Source organism: Aethina tumida, chromosome 1 (genome assembly GCF_024364675.1).
Source record: "Aethina tumida isolate Nest 87 chromosome 1, icAetTumi1.1, whole genome shotgun sequence".
Classification (NCBI taxonomy): domain Eukaryota; kingdom Metazoa; phylum Arthropoda; class Insecta; order Coleoptera; family Nitidulidae; genus Aethina; species Aethina tumida.
The window spans coordinates 15,442,429-15,461,061 of record NC_065435.1 but is presented as its reverse complement, the minus strand read 5'-3'; the positions used below and the strand labels follow the sequence as shown (position 1 = coordinate 15,461,061).

The window sequence follows — 18,633 nt, the reverse complement described above, 5'->3', positions numbered from 1 at the left end:
TTTTTCAATTCTACTGTTAATTATCTATCCATGATTCCAAATATATTTTTTTGTTTTACTATTATTATTATTTTTACATTAATGAGATTTGTTAAGGAACTACACTACCTTTTTGTGTTTACGTAAGGTAAGTTAATTAAAAAAGTAATTTTAGTAAGGAATTTGAACAATAAGCTTTGAAAATTTCTTTGTGACACATTAATCAATAGCATTATTAATATCTTTTTAATTAATGCTCTAACTTCGTTAACATTAAAAAACATTTCGTGAATGCATCAGTATTACTCTTTATAATATAGATATAAATTGTATTCATAAAAATCAATACAAACACTTGTCAACAATAGCTATATATACATATATATTTATTAACAGCCTCTTCTTTATATCAGTACCTACCTGTAAATTATTATCAAAATATCATATGATTATATTCTTATAATAAAATAAAAAATTTAATGCCCGATTATTAAATTTTACTTCATGTATTTGTTTAATGTTTTTATAGTTTATTTCATTGCTTTTTCATAATATTTTTATGTTGATTCCTACTCCTTAAACTATATTTTATTTGTCAGTATTTATTAGATTATTAATTTCAACGACCAATGATACGTGTTAAATGGTAAGTAAAAGTAACAATAAATTATAAAAGTAAATTAAATTTAATATAATAATTATTACTTAATTTAAATTACATTTAATATACAACAAATTAAATGTTATTGTATATAATTATGTAACTTAAATGAATAATAATTTTATGCTGTCAATTTTTTTTAAAATTGAGACAGAAATATAAAAATAGACCCAAATTAGTCTATGATTTTTACCCCCCCCCCCCACATTATGAATTCAAAAACTCAAAAAGGGTTAGGTTAGGTAATATTAATTTGATTCTTTAATAATTTTAATAATATTTATACAGGGTGTCCTCAACAGATCTGTATAGAATTATATCACCAATTATAGTGGTGAAAATAGATAAAATTGCCTTATCTAACCTTAGTATAAAGTGCTACGAAGATATGGGGTGTCAAAGTTAATAATTTTTCCATTTTTCTATTGATAGAACAACAACATTATAAAATTTAGTATTCAGGGTTTTTTAGGGTGAAATACTTAAATATCTTTGATATATGATGTAACTGGTATCACATATAGCGTATAGAGCATTTGTAAACCATCTAAATTTTTATCCAATATTTATTTAAAGAAAATTTTGACATCCTGATTCTCCATAATTGTTAGGTTTTGTACTGTGGTAAGATAAGGCAAATTTCCACCTCTAAAATTTGTGATAGAATTCTATAGAGACCTTCGAAGACATTATTACTGAGGACATTATTAGTGAGTAATATTTGTGAAAAGGTAAGTAAAAGTAAAATTAAATTTTATTAAAATTCAAAACAGAGCTAAATAAAAGTAATTTAATTATTAAATAGTAATTTATTGAATCAAAATTAAATTAAAAAATTAAAGTGTAGTTTAACTAACCAAAAATATTCAATAATATTTTATTATGATTAAAAGATTTTTAAAAATTAAAAGAACAATATAACAAATGATATTAGACAAACATTAGACCCAACTTATTCTCGGTGAGGGTGAATTCAAAGTTGTTTACCAAATTGATGATACTAAGATAAATTTTTGGAATTTCAAAATGTTCGTTGATTTATAATCACTGAAGTAATATATAATTAATAGTTACTCGTAATTAATTTCTGACCTATTATATTTTATTTATAGATTTTGTGGATAAAAATAGCAAATTGTACACTAACATAATATCATCCGATATGGTCTAGTGGCTAGGATACCTGGCTTTCACCCAGGAGGCTCGGGTTCGATTCCCGGTATCGGAAATACTTTTTTTTATTTTTTTTTATAAATAAAAGAAAAATACGTAACAAATGTAACTTCAAAAGGTGGTTTACCGATGTACAATAACAGAAGTAGAAGCCATAATTATAAAAGCCATGCATTAATGAATGTAACTAAGCATTTTCTTTTTTTTATGTGCAGATACTGAGAAATATGTGATAATTTAGGTATTAAAAAAGATCGAAACGAATAAAAATATCACCGGTTTTATAGTCTTCCAATACTCTAAATCTTAGAAGCATCTGTCAACCCCTTTTTATTACATCTTAAAATAAATTTCTGATAAAATGGTGGCAGGTAAGATTTTATTATACGAGTACATAAAGCCAAAGTAATGAATGAGTTTTATGGTTGTGTTAATTAAAGAATTTAGAACGTAAACCGTCTGGTATTAAAATGATTTTAAACTTTAGTTTAGCGCGTATAAAATTTTATTTTATATCAGAACTATATAAAATTTTATTTATAATCAATAATATCAACTTAAACACGTAACGACGTACTTTGTAAACTCTAATTTAAATTTAATTTCTTAAGCAAATCTCTCAACAAATTCGTTTTTCTAATACAATCCTTTCAAGTGGTTAGTCAAGATTTAATTTTATTTAAAAAATGTGTATAGTGAGGTAATACCTTTGGAGAGAAAGATATGGATCTCCACAGCCTTGTAAACTGTCAGCCTAACTAACAAGCATCAACTACTTCAAAATTTTATAAAGTTTATCTAACACATAAACATTAACAAAATAGCATTGCCTACAGAATAAAAATAACTTTCAAATTATATATCACAAGACCACCTTTTCATTAAATATTGCTATTGCAGAAACATGTTCAGTGAAGGGCAAAAAGTTAGGGCAGTTTGTAAATTCTTTACACGCTGTAGTAAAAAATGAATAAAATTGATGCCCTGTATCCCTCGTAATTGTAATTTTTGTACTAAGGTACATTTGCATTAGTAAATTGATCAATTTACATCCAAAATTGGTGGCAGAATTCTGCACAAATCTTTAGGGGACACCCTGTATATTACTGTTAATTGGGTGTATAATCAAATAATATTTTTTGTACTAAAAAGGACTATTCCTTTTTTGGGTTCTATAAATAGAAAAACACAATTTGGGTTTAAATAATAAAATTGTCAAAGTTATTGAATATTATTTTAATTGTACTTACAGAGTGAACAGTCAAAATATTAACAATAATGTAAAATATAATCATACATACGAATTTTCAAGAGCTTACAGCTTACATGAGACTAATTCAGGCACGTGGTTTCCGTTAATTTAGTGCCTTCATGAATTAGTTGTACAAAAAGTTTATTTAGAAAAGTTTTTTTAGCTTGGAGCTTTAGTCTACATTTTGATGTACTCGTAAATATCATAAATCAACAACAAAATATTATATTTAAGTCTTTGTAACCGAGTCTTATTTATTACATTTTCATTTATAAAAAATAAATATTCCGCTACACGTAAACTTATTTTTAGTGCGTTTGCTTAATACGTGAGAAAAATTCTCTAAAATATCACCAAAGACAAATGAAAATAGTGCGGAGTCCAACCATTAATTGAAGTCCACACTAATTGTAAGGTACGGAAAACGGGACAGAAGGATTTAGTTATTTCATTTGTCTAGTTATTCCCTCGAGAATTGTGAGGTGTTTGTTAATTAATTAATATGTTACCCAATTAATAACAGAAATTAAAAAATCGAGTATACATCTAATGCGATACTACATAATTGATTACTACCACTCTACTAAATATATTTCCCCAAACAGTATAGTATAGAATATTATTGCACATCAAAATTACATAAAATTAACTTAAATTAATATCAGACTATCTAATTCATGTACACTAATCATCGAAATACACCTTTTCATTTATTTAAGTAAATTAAAATGAAGCCGTGTATTTCGATAATTTTTTAGACTAAAAGTAGTAATTTGTCACTAAATAATTAACTTTGGACAACCATATTTCCGAAAGTATGAATATTTGGGGATCGAACGAAATACTATTATATTAGTAACTATACTACTATATTGTCTACTTGAAAACATTTAACTAAACAGTTCTAGTACTACTAATGTTAACCATTTTATTGTATATAAGAATAACAAGACTACAACATATGACTAGGAAATTATACAAAGGACTAGAAATTTTTACCGGTTTCAAACGTACACTCATAGAATATTTTGAAGTAGAAAACCTCCGACAGGTTGTTTCTCTCTTGAATTTTAAACAAAAGGTTAGCAGTTAATTAAGTTGTAATTCATTTAATTTATATCCGACTTAAAACTCTTAAAAAGGACAGTGACAAATATAGAAATTGAAAATAAATTATAGTTGCAAACTTTAAATAAATAACTGCATTTTTATAAATCATGTCTATACATAAAGTATATCAATATATTATTCGACCACTAATAGCTGATATCAAAATACAAAAATATATACTTTAAAGCATGATTTTTTATGTATATTCAGATTTATCTTCAACATCATTTTGGAATTCTGTGAGTTTTCATTCGAGTCGGCTTCATTGGGTAAATATATGTTTATAGATTTCAAAATATGGGTCATCAAAAGTAGAATAGCCACCCACATTGTTGGTTAATATAATTTTGTTGACACATTAACTGCTAACATGCAATAAATTACCTAAAATGCATCAGCCAATGTTCATGGACGCAATTCGACCAATATCAAATTTAAAATGATATGTAAACTATTACATGTAAATAACAACATACCTTCAATAAAACACAATTCGATATCAGCATCAAATTGCGTCCGAAAACATTGCTAATTGCACAAGGCCCTTACACATGTACGTTCTGGGAACTCTTGTAAACCTGTTTCAACGAAGCTGATTGATCTTCCAAGTTGCGCTTCAGACTAGCAATCGTATTCAATAGTACCTGCTGCCGTAAGTTTTCGGAACTGACCGTCCTGTACTCCTTCTGATTCGACATCATGGTCTTGCTGTTATCATTGCCCAGATTGAAAGCGACCGTTTTTCCATGACCCTGTAGATTGGCGTAGTCGTGATGGGGCAGGTTGTCCGAATAAACCTTCCTTCTTAAGGGCTCACTTTGGGGACAACCTAAAATGAAATTGTCTGACCTTGTGAAGCTGGTCCTGCTAATCCTGCCGTTTTCTTCTTCGGAGGAACTGGAGTTTCTGTATTTTTTGATTGTTTTCTTGCGGTACTTGGGACTGCGTCTGGTACGATCGACGGGCTTGTCCTTTTGTATGATGTTTCGTGGCGGCTCAACTGGGTCCGCCTTTTTCCTAACTACCAACGGAGATGGGGTGTTTTGAGTCTCCCACTCTCTCCTCACCATTATAGGAGAATTGTTAATTATAAAATTAGTGATATGATTTTTTTTGGGGCTAAACCTCGGACAACTATAATTATTGGACGGAGTCTTTGAATAGTGATTGGTGTTCAACACACTTTCATCATTGTTAGGTCTAATTTCTGTGCACTCGCTGGTGCGTAGCAGTTCCACTCTTTTATTCGTGGGACCAGGCAATCTTCTGGGTGATAGGCCGTTAGACTTCATTGTCCTAAGTATTTGCTCAGCTTCCCCAATTAGCTCTTTGTATTTAAGGTCAGCTTCTTTATCTCTTTTATCTATAGTTGATAGAGGTTCTCTCATGAAGCATACGGAATTCGAACGCTTCTTGAGGCAGTCTTCGAGTGCTAGTTTTGAGATCGGTTTGTTACCAGATCGGCGGACGGAAACGGGTGTCGCTCCAGCGCTTTTAGATCCATCTAAGTAGGAGTGCGTACTCTTTTGACGCTCCGTGCTTGTTTGTTGCTTGTGACGTTTCTTGTTGGAGCTGGACCTTCGGCGCTTGTCACTAGGAGGTTTGTTTCTTCGGGTGTTTCGTCTCCTCGACGAGCTTTTTCTCGGCATATCGTAGACGTAGTATGAACAGTGCCCGGTGTTTCGATCCGGTCTAGGGTCGAATTCTAAATAGGAACCGTTGTCAATAAAATCTAATTCACCTTCATGCGTGTCATCTTCGTCACCACCATCTTGGCCCGTGTCAATGTCTGTGTCGCAGTCGGTTGGGTCGCTGTCGCTTAGTATGTCGGTTTCCTTTTCGTAAACGTAACTTTCGTCGTATTTACCCATCATTTCATTTAACGTGGTGTCCTCATCGCTGCCCACAGACCTTATCCTGTGACGTTCCCACTGAACGCTCTGAACGCTGCCTGTGGCCGACGAGCCGGATGATGAAGACAACGACCTACGCCTCATCGAAGGACTGTGGAATCTAGAAGCACGTCTGCAAACAACGTCCCAATTAACTTAAGTTACTCAACCAGAGAAAGGTTTTCAAACTTACGGGCTTCCTAATAAAGGGGTTCTCTTGGCGGGAATTAATGTGTTTTTGTGAAAGTCTTGCTTGGAACTTGTATTCGAGCCATGCAACCACTGATTCGTTCTGACTCTGTTTCGTAATCTCGGTGAGTCTAGGCCTAAGTTCGGTGAAGCTGTCGGTATTGGTGAGGTAAGTCCCAGTGCTGGACTTCCACATAATCGAATCGTGTTTCGTGCTTGTGCCGCTATTATTCGTGCCTCTTCGCTGTCCTGTATCTGGAAGTAATTCATTGAAGTTTCTTGCATGCATTGTTGATTGTGACTTACCATACTCAGCGACGGGGTTCTGCGTTCTTTAAAATGTGCCGGAGACAAAGTTATAACAGTTGTAGGTTTAAGACCAGTGGGATTTATAGTTCTTGTAATACATGGCGATAGAGGCATGGGTACAGGTTTAACGTAATTATTCTCGGATTCTATAGGATAATATCTCATTTCTGAAACAACATCGTTAGGAAACACATGTTATAAATTCTGTATATTTTACCTGTCGTTTTGTTGGTGATAAAGTAATCGGGAGGTGCCCCAGGTGAGGTACCATCTGTGGAGTACCCTGTCGAATAAGCTGATTCAGGTGAGGATAAATTGTTTGCTGAGTATCGCGAGTGAGAATTTGGTGTTTTGGAAATACCAGAGGGCCCGGACTGTAAAGTTACTTGAGACTGGGGGTCAAATTTTACTGTTATGTCTCTTCTCTCATCTTCTTGAACCTGAAAACAAATTGACAGATATTGTTTCGAGCTATATATTATTAATAGAGTGTTTCAAAATATTAATAATTGTATTATTTGAAATATAAGAGGTTTAATTAAAATTTGTTATGCTGAAAACTATTTCGGTGATGGTAATCGAAATAATAATCTTACTATGTGAAAATGTTTATTTATTTATTATTCCTTCAAAAACATTTATTTTAGTAATATTTCGGTTTATATTTTAAAAAATTTTTATAACGGTATACAGGATGATTTACCTAACTTATTCATTAAAAGTTTACAGAAAACGGAGAAAGGTATTGATTTGAAATTTTTATATATAACTTATTTTCATTTTCGGTTTCGCCCTTTAATTTCTTGCATCTTAAAACATCAATAATTTTGTTATTTTCAATGGAACACTATGTTTGCACATTAAAACGAATATACATAGATTTTACCAATTTTAACAAATGGAAATGTGAAACAAAGAATACTATTCGTATATACCAGGACAATAATAACAAAGCTTCAGATTGTTAGAGATTTGCTTTTAACTAAAAATACTGCATTCAACATCACTGTATTCTGTTATGGTTTTTGGAATCGATGGACAGGCAATACATTTTCAACTAGAACTAAATTAGATTTCCAATGATATGACCTAATAATAAGAAACACGATCTTTGTTAGTTCTGTTTATAGCCTCCTGTTTAGAAAATTATATGGAACAGAATTTAACGTCAAATAAACAAATATGTAGTGTTAATCTTGACACATATTATGTAAATAGGCTTTGGTAGCAGTTTCCTGTTTATTAAAAGTCTTTAATGTACATATTGACAAATAATAAAAAGAGATAAAAGTTACATTTTGAATTAAAATCTATTTGCAAAGCAAATTTATGTTTAAAATTATGCATTGTTGAAGAAAAGTTAAAATAATAATAAATTTTATTTTTACTATGTGGTTAAATGTTTTTATTGAAAGTTATATGTTATTTAAATGACATTATCTTTTATAAAAAAATGTTAATAAACAATATTTGGCCTTACTATTTTTTTATCTTTTTGTCAGTATTTTTATGCAGATAAAAAAAGAAGGAATAAATATATTAGAACAAATTTCCTTGATTCTTTTATAGAAACATGAAAATATGTTTAAATTGCAAGATTATTTGTTATTGTTGATATTTTAATGAAAATCTCATTCGAATTTACATGAAAAATGTTTTTATATATTTCTCAATTTTTTAGAATCCTGAAGAATATTCAAAAATTCGAAAATATTGTATGTTATATTCCCTTCATACTTTTACTGAACACAGAAAATTATTTTAATGATTCTAATTATTATATATACTATTAAATTAATTAGAAGTAAATTTATTACTAATACATGTTTATAACGTTACATATTGCTATATTTATTTTAATAAAACAGTCCAATAAATCCATAGAAAATTAAATCACTGGAATTTGTGAAATATAAAATTCACGAGTAAAATTCCTTCCACTCAACCTAATTAGTTAAGTGCCTTATGAAATATGATTAGAATGCATGAATAAATATTGACACATGTGTGGTGGTGAGGTTCTCATATAAATTATAGATCTAATATTAAATTTATAGAGAATTATTTTATCAAATAATTCCACATTATTTTTATTTTAAATACTCATGCGGTGACTTAAAAAATATTAAAAAAATTAAAGTAATGTGCTTACTCTTATAATATCACTGGGTATATTCCTTTGATCATTTTTCCATTTGGAGTTTCCACCATTTTTCGACTGTTTATCTTTTCGATTCTGTTTTTTCTTAGGCCTAACAGCCTCCATCCAGGCACGCAGCTTATTACCAAACATTGCTAAAACAAATCAATCCCTGCAAAACACGAAACGGGATGCACACAAATGGGACTCACCTGTGTAAAAAAACTAATATCTACGCTGAACAATACAAATATAATTTAATTACTTAATAACAACAACCTTGCGGAAACAATTCGTAAAAAATAACATTTGTTTCACAATCATATTTCTAAGAGGCGTTTACAAAATGCAGACGCTGTGTATTTGCAATTTCCAGACGTCAATGACGACGTCCCTTACTTTCGGTTCGACGCCAAGCGTCGGCGCTGACTCTTCACGGGCACAGAACCGGTTTTGGTGGACTGAAAGGGCTCGATTGAAATAATGGGACGCTCATCAATAGACTGGATATTATTAGAATTGAATCGATTCTTGTTATAAATTAATCTGTCGACGTTGTTACCACAGGTTATGATCTGCTACGATTGAAACTCAGTCCTGACACAGTTTAAACAAATTTATATATAATATTTATATACAGCTCAAAAAATATATGTACAATTATTATTATTTGATATTTCAAAATATACATTTTTTGGCATTTTAAGGTTCTAATACAATAAAATTAAATGAAAGAATATATTTAAATTTTATACATAGGTATAAATACGTTATTAATATTTTTCATAAAAATAATAGAATTTTTTTTTATTAAAATAACAATTTCGCCGTTATTAAAAAAAACAAAATTAAATTTATAATTTTTTAGTCACTTATTTTTGAAATAAAATAATGAGGAAGGGATTGATTATATACAGTGAAACAATGTTAAGTCCTACCCTGAGTTTTCTATTGCATAATGTTATGCTTATGTAACATGTGTGAAAATTTGAAATTTCCAACCACTTTAATTTATGATTCAAAAGTATATAGTGTTACGAATACGAACTATACGAATTATTATATCTTTTATACAATACAAATTCAAATTATTCAAAGTATTCTCTGCAGTTATAGGCAACCCAGTTTACACCAGGTGCATTAAGCTCGATGCACTGCGTGTTGTAATCATCATCACGGCACACCACGCTAGTAAAACATTATTATAGTATTTTATAAAAGTTTATATACTGAAATTACATAAAGAAATTGCTCTGTTCTAAAGTACATATTAGTTTACTACAACAGACATAAAGATGAATGGGAAAATTCTTTTTGATTTGCTCCAATTCTTTATTATTGATTGTTAACAAGATACTAATAAATTTTTAAAATTAAACAACATTATATATTTAAAAAATATTTAATAAACTTTTATCTAAATAATTATTTATTTGTTTAAAAGTTTTACTACGAAATATGACGAAAAAATGAAAGTTTTAGTCATATTTCCTCAAACAAATAATTGATGGTTATTTTTTTTTGATAATTATTATTAATTTATTATATTAAATTATTTTCTACAAAAATTTTACAATTTTCGTATTTTTTTTTAAATATTTGGTGTACAGCATGTCCTAAATTGATTGTCATAGACTCTCGAATGTTTTCAGACCAAATAGCTGTCTTAAGTCACCAGAACTTATTTTTGATAAAAAATCTGTAACATCTCTTTTATTTATTTTTTTGGAAATCGTAGAACACTTTTTTACGTCATAAAAGCTAAATCATAAAAAATATATTAAACATTAAACAGATAATATAATAAGTGTAAAATTTCAAATGGCCATAATTGAATTTGTCTTTAAAATATCAGAAAAAAATCAATTTATTTAATTTATTGAAAATTTAAAGATATTTAATATTATAATCTGATTATTACAAACTGAAGTTCTCTAATACCCATATTTCAAATTCCAAGAAAATTGATGCATGTACAGAGTGTTTAAGGGAAGTATACAGGGTGTCTATAAATGTCTTATAACACCTACAACCATGGGGTTTAAAACAACAGAAACAAAGAAATCGATATAAAAATTGTAATTAATTAAATTAAAAAATGTTTCTGGACTGATTTCTAGATCAGCCGCTAAAAATACAAATATATTTTAATCACATTCGATTCATTATGTCTCGGGAAACTCTATGAATTAGGAAATTCACCGCTGCGTCAAATAACCGCTTCACAATAACGGGTCATGCTTGAAATTAAACGTCTAATTTAGCTTGAATCGATCTAATATTAATAAGACCATCCTCAACTGTTTCCAACGATACAACGAAAATAAACGTTTTAAGGATGTAAATTCTGACTGAAGCATCCAATACAATTAATTTGTAAATATTTACCGTGCTGAACTATGTGATAATGGTTTAAAATGTTCGTACGACCCGACCGGTTGCTCACGTAAAATATTCGTGTAACAATATTATCAAAGTGGCAAGAACTTTAAATTACTTTAATCTCCAATCGCGTTGCCGGATAAAAATATGATAGTGTGTGTCATCAATATTCAAATTTTGAGTTACAATAACATAATGTGTCTAATAACTAAAATATAGGCATAAATTAAGAGTAGCAGCGATATTGTAGTCGAAATGTACACAAGATTCAATTTTGAAATGTAAATTGACTGTAGCGGATGTTAAAATATAATGCACAATTCAAATTAATATATACAATTTGAGTAACATAAGACAATGCAAATGATTAGACAGTTTCAGGCGAACCGAGTTCACATGAATATGCTGTTCGTTATTTGATATTTGACAAGATGTAAAACATATTTAATAAATTACCATAATGAAGTTACATAACCAATGCATAAATAACGAAATTTACATCTTAGTATTGTTACAAAGTAGATATTGTAAGATGTATACCTTGTTTTTGTTAATTAAAACTGGTTTTTAACATAAAATGTTTTAGTCACCCCATTATATTAAAATAGATAACAATGAGAGCCACATTTAATTTATATACATAAATGGGTGGAAAACATGTTTTCAGTGTATTGTACCACTTTCTGTTCATGCCAAATACGGTATGCCTTTTTTACAACAATTTCAACTGTGCTTAATTATTTAACTGTGTCTAAAAACTTATTATATATTAGTTTAACAGAGAAGACGAAATATAAATGATGTCTCACGATTTTTGTTTCATCGATTTCAAAGTGGCAATAATGAATGTGATGAAAATGGACAACGTCAAGGTTGTCCTGAAACCTGTACCAATGAAGAAATTAATGGAAACAGGCCAGTTATTAAACTGCAATGAATTAACCTTTAAAATAAGGTTTCACACAATGAATTTCGTCAAAAAGTTTGAATTGAGAATGACAAAATTAGGCGTTGAAGCGTTAGTTGAATTTAGTTGAAGCTGGTAAACTTAAAAAATGTTTATCCCAAAATGTTGATGACTTCTTTAATTAGCAGAAAAGGTATAAAAGCTTTAAAATATTAAATGGTAAATTTTGCCGCATCGCCTGTACAAATAACATATATCTCTGTGTGACTATTATTTATTTTGGTCATTTGTTTAACGTCGTACCTTTAATATCAAATAAAATATCATTTTAACTAAATACTAGTTTGCCTTCAATGCAGTTTTATTTTTCTTTTTAGTGTGAGTTGTTAATTATATTTATTCAGCTCTTGTCATGCTTATAAATATTATATAAAGTTAATTACATAATTATTTTTTTTTTAAATTAATTAAACTAGCCATTAATCTGGAAATTAATAATTAATCAATACTCTCTCGAGTATACATGCAACTTACATTTTACTAATTTAAAAATTAAATTAAATTTAGCTGGTCCTATTTCTGGCAAAAGAAAAGAGAATTACTTTTTTTGATTATGTAAAGTCATACCTGCTTTAACTTTAAATAAAATTTTAGCCATTTTGACTAAATACTAATTTGACTTCGATGCACACACAGTTTTATTTGAATTTACACATTTCTTCTTAGTGTGATTATAAATTCTTGTTAATTATTGTTTAATCAGAATTCGTCATACTTATAATTAATGTTAAATATTTATAAACGTTTGATAAAATTAATCAAACTGGAAATTAATATTTTATGAATTTAAAAATTAAATTCCATTTTCATGATTAACTTGTCTATATTTTTGGTAAAAGATTTTTTAATTTAAACATTTACAATAGTTTAAAATTATCTCATAAAATAAATGAATGGTTAATTGTATAACAATGTGCGTTTATTGTTCAACAGAATACATCCAATAATAGGATTCAATACAAATATATAACCATAAAAATACTTAATAACATTGTTAATTTCATAGGTTAAAATGTTGCTTGTGCTGATTAATTATATTATACAAATCAGTATAAAATACATTACACTACCCATATATATTAAAATTAACACATACAAAGAGGATGTTGAAACAATATTTAATCTAGTACAGATATACAAGCTTGAAATAGTTAAGAAATAAATAATATAAAAATGACAAGCTGCAAAAAATAAGACGAAGTAATGAGTTGCAATTGAAACTAGTAATTATAACCTAATTTCTCTGGTAAGAATCTCTGATGGGATATGTAGTATCACACTTAAAGGACAGAAACTTACTTTGGATTGATTCCAAGATTATGAACATTATATGTCAGGTACCAAATTGGGGAGAAATACTCCAATTTAGTGCCTACAAGGGAATAGAAGAGTGTTTTAAAGCGTCAATTTTGGATTCCACATAAATTTAAGTGAGGGTAATAAAACTAGGCGTTAAACAATTGCCAATTCTCCAAATTCTCATGCAACGCAAATGAGCTTTTTATTAATAGTATTGTTGTGTGTGATGTGATAAAAAATGCGTTGATTACAATAATTTTCTGGAAAATAGATTGATGGAATAGTACTACAGAGGCTAAAGGATCAGTGCCACTATACAATAACATAACATATATACTATTCACAAATTGACCAAGCTCAGTTTTAATAAACTTACTCAAAGAAGAACTTTTTAGTCAATAGAACGCAATACCACATGTCGCCTTAGAGACTGAAGTCTAAGGAAGTTCTACGTCATCCATCAAATAGTTCAGATACTTCTTCATTTGACTCTTATTTATTTTTGGCATTGCCCAATTTTAATTAATAAATAAACGATTTAATTCTGAAGAGGAGGTTAAAGCTATGGTTGATCGTTTCTCCAGTTTCAAGAATTTTGTCATTATGAATGTTGGGGGAAATATTGTTTATCATAAATGTGATTATTCTGTTGTAAAAAAGTTAATTTAGAGAAAGTAGCCCAAGAATAAAATTAGGTATCATTAGATATTTTGTAAAAAGAGATAAATTCCATTATATTCATAAATAAATATATTATATAACCTATTTCAAATCATAATCTAAATATAAATTTACCAAATTGAATCAATAAAAAAATGCATTATCATTAGCACACATTCGTAAAATTCTAGGACATTATTACATTTGAATTGGAAATATTAGAATTCAAAAAGGAGCCTTTTCATATACAGTTATTTCGGGACGTATTAAGCCGTTAGTCCGTGTTTTGAATTAGTTATTGTGAATTGCATTTCGTCCCTTGTAGCTCTTGCATTAGAGGAGGTATAATGGCCAAGAAAAAGGTGCAGTATTTCTCAGAAAATAAGACCGTGAATGTACAATCGACACAAATAATAAATCTGGAAGACACATGAGATTTTTTTTTCGTTGTGGTTTTAAATTTTGTTCTGAATTATTTATATTATGTCCGTTTTGTTTAGTTTAGTTTGACCAAGGTTTATTTAAGATTCGTAACCACCTAATGTTAGCTGTGCGCAGACTGGAAGGTTAACATAATTAATTCAATAATAAATCGGAATAATTAAGTTTACGAAACCATTAATGTGTAGTTATAATTTGCCATTAGGGCAACTTTGGGCCTCTATTAGTATAACATAGGACACTTAACGATCGGTCACAGTAAAAGTTTATTTGTGTAACAACTAAGTAGGTATAATGATACTGTGTTAAAAAGAACGTTACAAAAAAGGTAAAGGTGTTTCCTAAAATAACAACAGGAAACAGGAAACATCTAATACACAGCGACGCGGCTACCAAATCTCATATCTCCGTCAAGATGCTACTCAATGGGTGCGATCCCAAAAAATAACCGCTCGAAACTATCACAAATGATTTATATATAATCCACCTGGGACAACGAAACGAATGTATACTTCCGTTGTCCGATGCAAATTACAATTTTTAATAAAACTGATTAAGAAATGTATCAGTGTCTGTCGATTTGACTCAAAACATACATACGGTAGTTGACCGGAAAACGGAAATCACTCTGTCTTAACCGTGAAATTTTAATGTAGCAGGTGACCTATTTTTAGTTACTGAATAATTTCAGGCGCAAAAAGTTTGGACCAATTTCATAAATATTTAAAAGATTCTAATTAGCTTAACATTGTGCCATTAAGAAGAGGTTTGTTATTATAATTCAACAGAAATAAACTTATAAAGGTAAACATCAGTCAATAATATGTTTGATATCAAAATTTGATTAATATGTCTGTATAACAACGTTGTCTATGATTATTGCAACAAATAATATTTTTTGAAAGAAAAAAATCTTCACATTCACGTTGTTCCATGACGTATTACTGAATGTTTTTTAAACTGTTTTATGTTAGGAAAACAGTCTAGATTTAATTGTTGTAACGTTGAAAATGAAATTTTTAACAGTAAACTTCTGTGATTTTATTTTATAAACCATGAACAATTAAAAATAACTTTTTTATCCTTTACCTTCATGTAAATCTTTATCCAATATCTGAAACATTAGTGTATAATTTGTTTGTAATATAATATTTATATCAAAATTGCTGCCAATTAAACCTAAATAAACTTATAAACGTTTATACCAATCAATACTGTGTTTGACATCAGAACTTGATTAATATGTCTGTACAACGTTGGTCATAATTATTGTAACAAAACCTCATTTTGTTTCAGACGAAAGAGAAAAATCTTTACAGTTTTGTTTAAATAGATGTAATGTAAACAGTGAAACTTTCCACAAGAAATCAGTTTTTAAATATTTAAGAGTGTTATGAAGCTGTAAAAACAACTTTTTTGATCGACTGCATACAATTAAATTTTATTGATTTTGGTTTAAGAAGAAAGAGAAAAATCTTGTTGTTGTTGTCTAATGTTTTATTAGCCTCTAAAACTGTTTTTTCTTTGTTAAAACAGCCTTGTTTAAATAGTTGAAGTGTAGAAAATGAAGCTTCCAACAACAAATCAGTTTTCAAACTTCTATGATTACATTTGATAAGCTATGAATCAGCCAGCTGAATTATGTAAATCTTGATCCAATATCTGAAACAAAAGTACGTATTTTTTTTTTAATTTTGATGTTTTGCAATAATCTAAGTTTAACTAAATAATATTTGTCATAGTTAACGATCAATATGTAGAAGTGACATTAATTAAGATTATAATAAATATTTTTCAACACTTCAACCATTAAGTAGTTTCGTCTTTATTTTTTTTGCCATTCCTCATAGTTAATTATGGGTCATTTAAAAATAATAAATTATATATTAACCCTATGTGAAAACACATTAAAAACATAATTGCCACTATTTTTCTTCTCCCAGAAACAAGGGTGGTGTTAAATGGAGTTGGAAGGGATTAAATTCAAATTAATGTGCTGTGCTGTCTTGGAGATTTTTTATACACTTTCAAAAATTTGGATCAATAACATTTGTATATTTGTATTTGAATTTTAATAGAATATTTTAAATTGACCTGTTATTAAAAATAGCAATTTGACCTTTCCGAGCAAATCTTATTAGGAAAGTGCCATTTTTAGGCCGCATAATAAAAAATACAATAACGAATTTAATTTGATTGACGTTACCGAATCGTGGGTTTTAAAAAACCCTACGAAAATATTCTATACTTTATGCAAATTTAATTTATATCGTCTGTGGTACAGGCAATTACCATTAACATGGAATCAATCAAGTAAGACTGCATCTGAGCTGTTTTAAATGTAAATAAAAGATTAACAAATAATTTCTACAGCTTAATTTTTCATTATTTTCGAGGATATTTATTAACGTATTTATTACATTTAAATAATTAATCGTTTCTATATTAAAATGTAAAATTGAGAATAGTTTTTTTTTGAAAAAAATAACTTACATCTAAAAATAATTGAAGAATATTTTATAAGGTTAACTACAGATTTATTGATTTTCACCTATTAGTATAAATTACTTATTTTATTATCAAGTACGTTAATTTTAACTACAATTTATTTACAATTTAGTTATAATATTTTGGTTTGGTGCAAAAACACTTACATTAAGTAAGTAAATACCTACCACATAATTTTTAATTAAATAATTATTTTCATTGTCACTACTGTGTCCATTATATTTATAATTATTTTAATTTGTGTTTAATAAAACAGATTATTAATCATTTTGTTAAAATATCTAATTCAGTTTTGTATTACAGTAATTTTACTAAACATGTTTCAAACTAAATTATTAAGTTTAATTTGTGCTAATTACTAGGATACATTAATTACTAGTATTTTTTCCTACTAAGAAACAAAAAAGTTCTGAATTATAAACTATAAAATTACTATAAAGTTACCCCTCTACGTTGTTCATTGAGGGTAATTTTGTGTTCGTATGTTTGTGGGTGGAAATAAAGACTATCATTAAGGAACGTGCCGCATGCCACGAAGCAACCAACAAGGTGAGCCGAAATTCTTTCATTCATTTACACCTAAAATGTGTATATTCATTGAAAATTAGATGTTTTATTGGCAAACAGTAAAATAAGTTAACATGGATTACTGGAATGATTCAAACTTTTAAAAGAAACTTTCAAATTCCTTTGGCAATTTTGGCCTCCAATATTAGTACTATCGACACATGTAATTTATACACCGTTGTGTAATAAAAACAAACAACGATTGCAATTTTCACCCCCTTTTAAAGATTTAAAAACACTATATTATATTACTATAAAAAATCCTTAGATAAGTAACAATCGTGTAATAAATGTCACTGTGTATTTGTTGTGGTTTAAGAAATAAAATGAAAACTTAAATTTTCGTTCGCCTTTGGAAGGGTGTAACTCCCGGGGGTCTCGTTGTAGCAAAAATATTTGTATGAATCTTTCCCTGACATTTCTCATATTATACTGAACAAAACTCGTTTCCTTAAATTACGGATTTTTCCTTCAATCAAGTAAATGCATGTTTACGTCATACGCAATTAATAACCCTTTTTTGTAATCGTCAACATTCATTTTTTTAAGATTTATTTATATTTAAAACTTAGCTGCACATTTAAATAGCTTTTGAATGGAACAAGATATTCATCTTGAATAAAGAACAATATAAAATAAGGCTCAGTATATTCAACTTGTAAAGGTATAGGGTGGTCTTGTGATACCTCATTTGAAAGGTATTTTTATTATCTACTCAATGTTGTTTTGCTGTGAGTGGTTACGCAGTTACTCATTTAATGATAAATTTCTGAAAAACACTGTTCAGAGTTTGTTACTAAAAAATCGATAATAGATATTATAGGTCAGTATTTCCATAATAGTAGAGTTTCAGTATCTTGTTTATTTCACCAAATTCAACGTCCTTAGACTTATTTGTGGGATTATTTAAAACTGTTCATTACAGAACCTGAATTATTGAACAATTTAATAAATATAAGAATAAGAAACAGTTATGCTAATAACATTTCAATGGTGTTTTAAAATATGAAAGCTTAATTTCCGGACAGTCTATTTAGATATTTATTGTGAAGAGGTGCAAATCAATTTATATATTAACTTAAATAGTAATTTTGTCTTAGTCAA

At 28.6% G+C, this 18,633-nt stretch overlaps 1 protein-coding gene and 1 non-coding gene across 2 annotated transcripts; one reads left to right on the top strand and one right to left on the bottom strand.

Annotated features, from left to right (window-relative positions):
- The first annotated feature begins 1,796 nt into the window (after nucleotides 1–1,796).
- Nucleotides 1,797–1,868, top strand: Trnae-uuc (transfer RNA glutamic acid (anticodon UUC)). Its single transcript has one exon. It is a non-coding gene; the product is annotated as a tRNA-Glu (tRNA).
- Nucleotides 1,869–3,033: 1,165 nt separating this feature from the next.
- LOC109597187 (uncharacterized) lies at nucleotides 3,034–9,125 on the bottom strand. The gene is made up of 6 exons (XM_020012864.2): nucleotides 8,918–9,125; nucleotides 8,718–8,860; nucleotides 6,783–7,005; nucleotides 6,563–6,732; nucleotides 6,261–6,511; nucleotides 3,034–6,200 (listed from the first exon to the last, which is right to left on the bottom strand). Exons 2-6 carry the CDS (start codon nucleotides 8,856–8,858, stop codon nucleotides 4,721–4,723), a joined length of 2,265 nt encoding a protein of 754 aa, XP_019868423.2. The 5' UTR covers nucleotides 8,859–8,860; nucleotides 8,918–9,125; the 3' UTR covers nucleotides 3,034–4,720.
- Nucleotides 9,126–18,633: the final 9,508 nt, after the last annotated feature.